At 48.4% G+C, this 8,542-nt stretch overlaps 1 protein-coding gene across 1 annotated transcript; it reads left to right on the top strand.

Moving 5' to 3' along the window:
* Positions 1–1,600: 1,600 nt before the first annotated feature.
* Positions 1,601–4,559, top strand: SPMIP9 (sperm microtubule inner protein 9; the record flags this gene model as incomplete). The annotated part of the gene is made up of 3 exons (XM_080658452.1): positions 1,601–1,627; positions 2,719–2,811; positions 4,137–4,559. 3 exons carry the CDS (start codon positions 1,601–1,603, stop codon positions 4,557–4,559), a joined length of 543 nt encoding a protein of 180 aa, XP_080514578.1.
* Between the last annotated feature and the right edge of the window lie 3,983 nt (positions 4,560–8,542).

Here is an 8,542-nt window from a genome sequence, read left to right as displayed (position 1 = left end):
ACTTGGGTGCTTCCACCTTTTGGCTATTATGAGTGATCCTGCTGTGAACACAGGTGTGCACCCATCTTCTTAAGCCCCTGCTTTCCGTCCTTTTGGGTATGTACTGAAGTGGAATAGCTGGATCAATCGGTAACTCTGTTAACTTTTGAAGGAACTGCCATGCTGTTTTCCACAACTGTTGCACCATTTTACATTCCCACCAGCAATGCTGGTCCCAATTTCAAGGGTTCCAATTACTCCACCTCCTGGCCAATACTCCCAAGTGTGAAAGAGGGTGGAATTTTGAAGAACAGAAGTGGATAAGCTAGCCTTTCAGGCAACAGAGGCCTGGAGTGGTGATGGTATCAGACAGATCCAGTCACACACAGTCTGATGTCATAATTCTCATGGGGGTCTGTTTGTCCCCCTCTCCTGGAAATAGACTGATTCTGCAGCTGCTGGAAAGCTCTCCTGGGTCCCTCCCAAAGCTGCCAGGTTCATGGTGGCTCAGGTGTGCTGGGACTCCAGTGGCTCACTGCGAGACAAGGTGGCCAGGGACAGGGGCACTGACATGCAGGAGGTTGGCCAGTCACCTCAACACAATGCCCAGGGTCTGTGACCCAAACAGCCTGCATCATGTAGGTCAGGGTTCATCTCAAAGACAGGCATGGCCGTGGGCGGAGCCTTTCCATGCAGCGGGCCCCTGCAGTCAGCTGGGCAGGAGCAGCATCTCCCCTCGGCAGCAAGACTGGCAGGGGCTGGTCCCAGCCCCAAGAGGGGCCCGTCTATACACAAAAAGTAGGGGCAAGGAGCCAAATGAGGTCCGGCAATCAGAGCCCGCTGAGTGGAGTGGGGTGCAGGGCAGGGCTCCTTGAGAATGAAGTGGAGGACCAATCGAGAACCTCAGGATCCACGACACAAGCGAGGGTGGGCTCAGGGAGCTCCCCAGTGCCTGGTATAAGGCCTCCCAACAGGACTTCAGGGCTGGGGACCAGGGCCAGGGCTGGACCCACACATGCTCTTGTTTAGCTGGAATACGGAGCCTCACAACTGTCCTCCACTGGACACCCTGTCTCTATTAGAAAACACGGTGTGTGCTTCTGAATCGGCTGCCTACGTCCTGGGCGTGCCTCCTCTCGGCAGCTCAGAGCCTCTGTTCAGTGGGGCCTGTGCTGGACGCAGCGCCTTCTGGCTCTGAGGGCCCAATCTGGGTACATCTGCAAAACTCCGCATCAGTGATGACGTGCGGAGAGCTCGACATGGCCACGGTGGAGCCTGTGCCCACAGAAACTGGCCAGTGCTGTAAACCGGGCTTACTTGTTCCCAGAGCAACTGTTAAACATGACCAGGCTGCACTTGCCCTTCTTGAGAGGCGAACCTGATGTTCTCACAGCTCTAATTCCTTCTCAGTCCTGCTTTAGCCCCTTCGTCCCAGGGCCCCAGTCCACCAGCCCCTTTATCCCTGCTGCAGCCAACCCCCGATGACTGAATAATGTACAGGGTGGGGCAAGGAGGACTGGGCAAGCTGTGTCTGCTTGGCACAACATGTGAGCAGTGGCTGTTTTCCCTGCCTGTAGTAGAAGCAGGGCTAACCCGCTTGTCTGTGCCTAGGTCATCTGCGATGGCAGGTGTGGTGTGCCCCCTAAAGGTGAGTGCCCTGGCTTTCTGTTTCTGTCCCCTGTGACCATCTCAAGGTCGGCAGCAAACAGGCCAGGGAAGGGCTGGGTTCTTAGGCTCTGGGGCTCCCTCAGGTCATGACTCTGGAATGTTTGTTGTTGTAAATGGGCAGAGGAAAGCTAAGGGTTTACAATTTTCTGGAGGTTCATTTATTTACTCAGTATACGTTTAGTAGGCACCCTCGGTGTGTGGGGCACTGTGCTGGGACTGTGTAGACAGCACCTGGGAAGGCACATGGGCATTATTTAATTATTGTCAGCTGAACCCAAGGCGACAGGCAAAGCCACGCCCTGGGAACACGCCTTGCCAAAAGGGCAAGGGTGTTGTCAGCTTGACCTTCATTTCAGCCCTTGGTGTGGGGAAGTAGTTTTGATATCTAAATCTAGCCTAGCACCAGCAATGCTCAGGGCCTACTCAAGAATGCAAATAATCTCCTTTGGTCTTGACCTTTTGGTGAAACTTCCTGGTATTTGGGATATAAAATAAACTCGCTGGATTGGCTCTAGGTCCCTGTCCCTGTCTCTCCATCAGAAGAGGACGGTGGTCCCAGCTTTTTCCTTCTATATCTGTGTCTTGTCTCTTTCTTTTATTTCTCAATCCCCAGCCGCCCCTACTCAGGAACTGGACCCGCTCTCTAGCCGCGCTGGACGTGCTGGACGCGGAAAGAGAGAAATACCTACAGGACTGGGGGCTGCAGGGAATGCCTATGGTTAGGTCCTAACCCAGTGCACTCATTAAGTCAGTGCAGTGCACACGACAAGTGCGGGTGAGCAGAGGAGAGAGGCCGACTCTTGGAGAGATGTTATGGGGGAGAGAGTTAATCTGGGTCTTGGAGGATATGTAGGAGTTTGTCAGTCGGTGAGGTGAGCAACTAGTGTCTCCAGCAGGAGATAAGCGTGCGTGCCACGCACCTGTGAAGAGAGGAAAGATGTGAGGCTGGAGGAAGAAGGCATGGAGGGGAGCAGGGTGCATGGGAAAGGTCAGCGGAAGCCAGATCACACTCGTGCCGAGCTCCCAATGCCAGGCACTAGCACCTTGTTTGTACTCGCCCTTGCCCTTCAGGCCCCTGTGGATTTAGACATATACCAAAGCTCCTACATGGTCGACTATCAGCACCACGGGAAGCGCAAGTACTCCAGCATCTCACCGCAAGAGGTAAGACGCGTTCTGCACTGTCTTCCATTCAACTGCCCACTGACATCTTTATTTCATTTCGATACGCATGTGGACTTCGGAGGCACTTGCTTAGGACAATCCCTAATGCCAGGAGGTCGAATAGTAAGAGGTCTTTTCTGCATAGGTATGTGTGAAAATGTATACAGGCCGTGCATACAGAATAGCGTAAATAATATACACCAATGGGTGAGACAGCACTGACACAGCAAACACAGATGCAGTGACGGGCCCTCCGGGCCCCTACTCAGCCTCGCCCACCTTCAGAATAGCTCCCATGCTGAGTGTGGGGCAAGTCATTTCCTTGTGTGAACGTGTTTTTAAGAAGAAATCATTTTACCCTGCATGTATGTGCACTTCTAGACCAATTGTTTAGGTTGACCTTCAGGAACTTTATTATATGTTGGGTCATATTGCATCTTCTGTGACCTTTGTTTTTTGCTGCACATGTAGATGGTCTTCATGTCCTGCATGGCACAGTATGCCACACAGGCTGCCCCTTCTGGTGGCAGACATTTGGGCTTTTTATTTGTTGTTAGCCTCCTGCCCCCAGACACTGCAGTGAAGATGCAGCACAGCCTCACGTGCGAGAGGTCACCCATCCCTGGAGTGGCACTGGTTGCCACTGGGACATCACTGGTTGCCACAGTGGTGGCATCATTGACTTTCTCCCCAGCAGAGGCAGCCTCGCCTGCTACTCTCTAATCTTTCCAGTACTTGGTAATACCAGACATTTAAAAATTTTACCAATTTGGTGGCTTTGAAATATTTTCCCAATATCTTTTCACTTGTTATAAATATTTTGAATTGCTTGTCCCTTTCTTATTATTTTGTAGGAGTCCTTTAAATTCTGGACAGCTTTCATTTATCAGTTATATGTAAAACATCCTTTTCTATCTAGAAGTAGCTGCACTAAAAATAATGTCTACACAAAGGTGGAACAACTTCTGAGATACGTTATTTAGTGGAATCGAAGTGCAGAATTCAATTATAATGTGCATTGTTTATACACCAACCAAGGGCTTGGATATATACACACATGTCTACATGTACAGATGATATTTCTAGAAAGTTACAAAAAAACACTGGTGACAGTGGTTGCCTCTGGAGATGGGAGGATGGGAAAGAGACTTTTCACGATTAACCCTTTTGTATTATTTCAGTATTTCCCTCTGTTGTTTATATCACCATTTAAGAACTAATTTAATTTTTTTACTAAAGTGTGCTCTGTCTTAGATACTTCCAAGGAAGCCACCCCATCCTCCATCTCAATCTGCCCTCCATTCATGTGTGATTTGTTCCCACAGCAAGTGAAGGTGGACACCCAGCTCAGGGAAAAAGAATTTTATAAGCTCACCCCCAGCCTCAACCCCAAGCTAGAGGATGGATACCCTGCCTTCAAAAGACCTTACATGAATGCCAGAGACCTGGGACAGCCCGGCTTCTTCCCACCATTGGACCGCATGAGCACCGAGGAGCACAAATGCAGGTGCACCAGCATCTGCCCCTCCATGTACCCAGCTCCCCATGCTCTGTCCCTGGCCCAGGGTGATCCGAACTGGGGCCACCAGAGTGCCGAATTCCCGTGCCTCCTCGAGCCAGAGCTCCAGCCTGCTGCAGAGGAAGGCACAGGCTACCTCCTACTGCCTGGCTGCCTCTGTCCTCACCACCCTACAACCAAGGTCCCCATCTTGAATCGATGGGGCCCCCTACTGCCGTTTTACCAGTAGGAAGGTCACCATGGAGATCCCTCCCTCTCACAAGGAAACCCCTGCTCTGGCCTCAGATTCCAGAGAGGAGAACTGAAAATAAAACCTCAGAAAGATGTTCCAGCACCATTGGTACTGTGCCTGTTCACCTTGCTCCCTGGCCTGCCTGTGACACAGCATCCCACCAAGGAGAGAGAGGGGAGCAAAAGAAGGAAAACTGTGTATGGAGGGCTGCGATCTGTGTGGTGTTTCATTATCATTAAGAAACCTGCTGTAAAGATTCTTACTGTTTTAGGCATTTACTTACAGAATAGAAACAGTTATGCTTCCCATAGTTACCTGAATGTTAGGTGTGACCATAAAACTTGACATGCTGAGTGATAGCTTTCCCCTCACTACTCTATCTTCAGTTTATTCACTTCCACCCTGTAGCAGTCCGGAGTGACCATTTAGAAGCCATCAGTTTATACTCTTCTTCTTACTTAGTAGAGCTATTGTAAACAAATACATGTACAAGCCTAGGAAATAGTCTAAACTGCTGTGATAAAGAGAACACACACACCTGGGCAGTCAAGGAGGGTGTGGCTTCCATCTCTGGGTCTAAGTTGGCTTCTATGACTACATTGTGTCCACCCAAAATTCATATATTGAAACTCTAACCCCCAATGTATTTGGAGATAGGGCCTTTAGGAGATAAGTAAGGTTAAATGAGGTCATAAGGGTGGACCCCTAATCCAATAGGGTTGGTGGCCTTCTAAACAGAGGAAATTTCTTTTAAAATGCTCTAGCATTTTATAATAGGGGAATAGGGAAACAATACCAGTGGCAAAATAAAGGTTGTAGCTGAGTGATAGGTACATGGAAGTTCATTATCTTACCTTACCTACTTTTTTTGTGTTTGAAATTTTCCATAACAAAATATTGAAAAAGGAATGGAGAGAAGAAGGAAGAAAAAAAGGAAAAAAGGAAAGGAGGGAAAAGAGAGACATGCCCCTTTAGGTTACTATTAGCCGTTTCTAAGTATGTCTAATTTATAATATTCTTCTCTCCTTGCTATGCATTTTTAGGGGAAAAAAAGGAAGAAGAAAGGAGAGATGGAAGGAAGAAAGTAGGAAAGAGGGAGGGGGGCAGGAGAGAGAAAGAAAGGAAAATCTGATAGTTTAATAGTATAGTCTTTTTCATCCCTGGTGAGATGGAATAATTTTGCAAATCTTTATTTCTTCTTCGGTTAGAAAATGTTTCCTCATTAGTTTGTTTCCTTCTTCCTTACCAGTACAATCTTTAGAGAATCTGTTTTATCCAGAGTTCCTTCTAGGGTGTCTATAACACAAAGTGTCTATGAACAAAAAAATTTACTACTTCTCAATACTTGTTAATAAGTAAGTTTTTTTTCCATGTAGATTAATTGACAGTTTTAACACATAGGTATTTCCAAAAATGGTTTAGTTGAGTTGAAAACATTAATAATAACAAGAGCTGCTCCTTATTGATCATTTATTATGTATTGGGCTCTGACCTGCTCACCTCACAGGCATGATTTCATTCTCACATACAGTTGAAGAAACAGAGATTCAGGGAGCCCAAGGCTACATGTGGCAGAGCCAGGATTTGAATCCTATATTCATCTGATTCCAACTCCAAAGTTTCAGTCATTTTTGAAATGTTATATATCATTTTTATTCTAAATAAATGATGGGAAGAACTTAAATACAATAAGTGTCTTGCTCCCTAATGTCCATGTTTCATTAAATAACCATCCACTGGTGTGGACAGTGACCTGGCCTGGGAAGCTGGGATGGCCTCAGAGTTCTCCTTCTGAAGCTCTAAGTCTGAGGTGTTCAGGAGGCCATGCCTTCATTGTGGACTTACAAGGGGTATGACTGGCTGAGCTTAGGATATAAAGGAGCCCGGCCAGTTTGGCTCAGTAATTGAGCATTGACCTATGAACCAGGAGGTCATGATTCAATTCCCAGTAAGGGCATATGCCTGGGTTTGGGCTCAATCCCCAGTGTGGGGGTATGCAGGAGGCAGCCAATCAATGATTCTCATCACTGACATTTCTATCTTTCCCTCTCCCTTCTTCTCTGAAATAAATAAAAATATATTTAAGGGTTTTGAAAATGGTGGCCAAATAGGCCGTAGTGTCACGCACCTCCTCCTAGGGCCAGGCCAGATAAGCAACTAAATCAGAGAACACCCATCCTGAATTAACAAATTAGACAGGGCTGAGGAGACAATTTTCATAAGGAAGGGCAGAGGATGCCTAGAGAACGCCGCTTGCCAACCATAATCTATGTGGAACCACCGTCGTGACCCGGCAGTGAGTGGCTCAGTACCTCCCAGCAGGCTCCCAGACATCCACAGGGAGCACCTGTCATCAGAGTGTCCTCCTGCACCAGGCCTCCTCACCAGCTGCTTGGATCCAGCACCCTAGGATCTGGCTCCAAGATCCCACAGTGAGTGCAAGCCAGAGGGAACCCTGTGCCCCACCCCCACCCCAGACCCAAGAACCATGCTACTAGCCTGGCCTCAAGCCACCCGGCACCCACTCTACCCCCAGCCCCAGGACCTGCTGTCAGGGTGACCCAGAGCAACCCAGAGCATGCCCCAGTTTAGGCCACAGGGAGCTCTGACTGTGCAACCCAGAGCAACCTTTGCCCACTCTACCCCAGCCCCTGGGACACTCCTGCCAGGGCCATCCAAAGCAACCCAACCTGCACCTCACTCTAGGTGACAGGGAGCATAGACTGTGTGACCCAGAGCAACACCTCCCTGCCCCCCCACTCCACACTGAGGAGGGGTGAACTGGAGAAACCCAGTGTGCATCTCACTCCAGGCTACAAGAAAGTGGGGACTGTGTAACCCAGAGCAACCCACGCCCACTCCACCCTGAGCCCAGGGTCTTGCTGCTGGGGCAATCTGGAGTAACTCAGCATGTACCTCACTCAGGCCACAGGGGAGCTCTGGCTGTGCAACCCAAGGCAACCCACACTCACTTCTCCTCAGCCCCTGGGACAGTCCTGCAGGGACTACCCAGAGCAACCCAGCATATTCCTCACTCCAGGCCATAGCAAGCAAGCAAGCTCCAGCCAGGGGCCACAGAACCAAACTGCAAGTGCACTGCCAGAGGGACCTAGGGTGCCACCCTGCCATGGGTGCCGTGGCCACACAGCGAATTGCATGCAAGAGGGCTCTGGGTCCTCACAGGAAGTTGCACACCAGAGGAACTGTGCATGCGCTCCCACCACCCCAAGTATCTGAAAAAGACAACTGAGGGACCAGATCCGTGGGAGAAGGGGATCCAACTCAGAGCAGGGACAATAAAGGCATGAGACTCAAGGCAGACCCAGCCTCTGGGCTAAAAATTTCCAGACCATTGTCCTGATAGGGTCTTCAACCTTTCAAACCCGAAGCAGGGTGCCCAGGGCCAGAAAGAGACAGAAAATGGGGAGACAAAGCAACAACCCCCAAGGAAAGAAAAGGAAGAATTGCCAGAACAGGAACTAAATCAAATAGAGGCATGCAATATGTCAGAAAAAGAATTCAGAGTAAGTGTCATACAGTTCATAAACTGGATGGATGAGAAAAATCAACAACTTATGTAATAATCAAGAAGAAATAAAAATGATATAGATACAATAAAAAATACAATGGAAGGTTTCAACAGCAGAGTAGAAGAAGCAGAGGACCAAATTAGTGAGCTAGAAGATAGGGCAGAAAAACACACCCAATGTGAACAACAATTGGAGAAAAAAAATAGAAACCAGGAGGAGACCCTAAGGGAGCTTTGGAACAACATGAAATAAAGTACAATACAAATAATAGGGGTACCAGAAGGACAAGAAGAGGAGCAAGGATTAGAAAAACTATTTGAAGACATGATGACAGAAAACTTCCCTGATTTGGGGAAGAAAAAGTCCCACAAGCACAGAGAGTCCCAAACAAGATGAATCAAAAAAGACCCACACCAAGACACATCATAATTACAATGGTAAATGTTAACA

This window comes from Plecotus auritus (assembly GCF_963455305.1).
Source record: "Plecotus auritus genome assembly, chromosome: 2".
Taxonomy (NCBI): domain Eukaryota; kingdom Metazoa; phylum Chordata; class Mammalia; order Chiroptera; family Vespertilionidae; genus Plecotus; species Plecotus auritus.
Note: the sequence above shows the minus strand (reverse complement) of the source record. Positions and strands in the feature narration are given on the sequence as shown.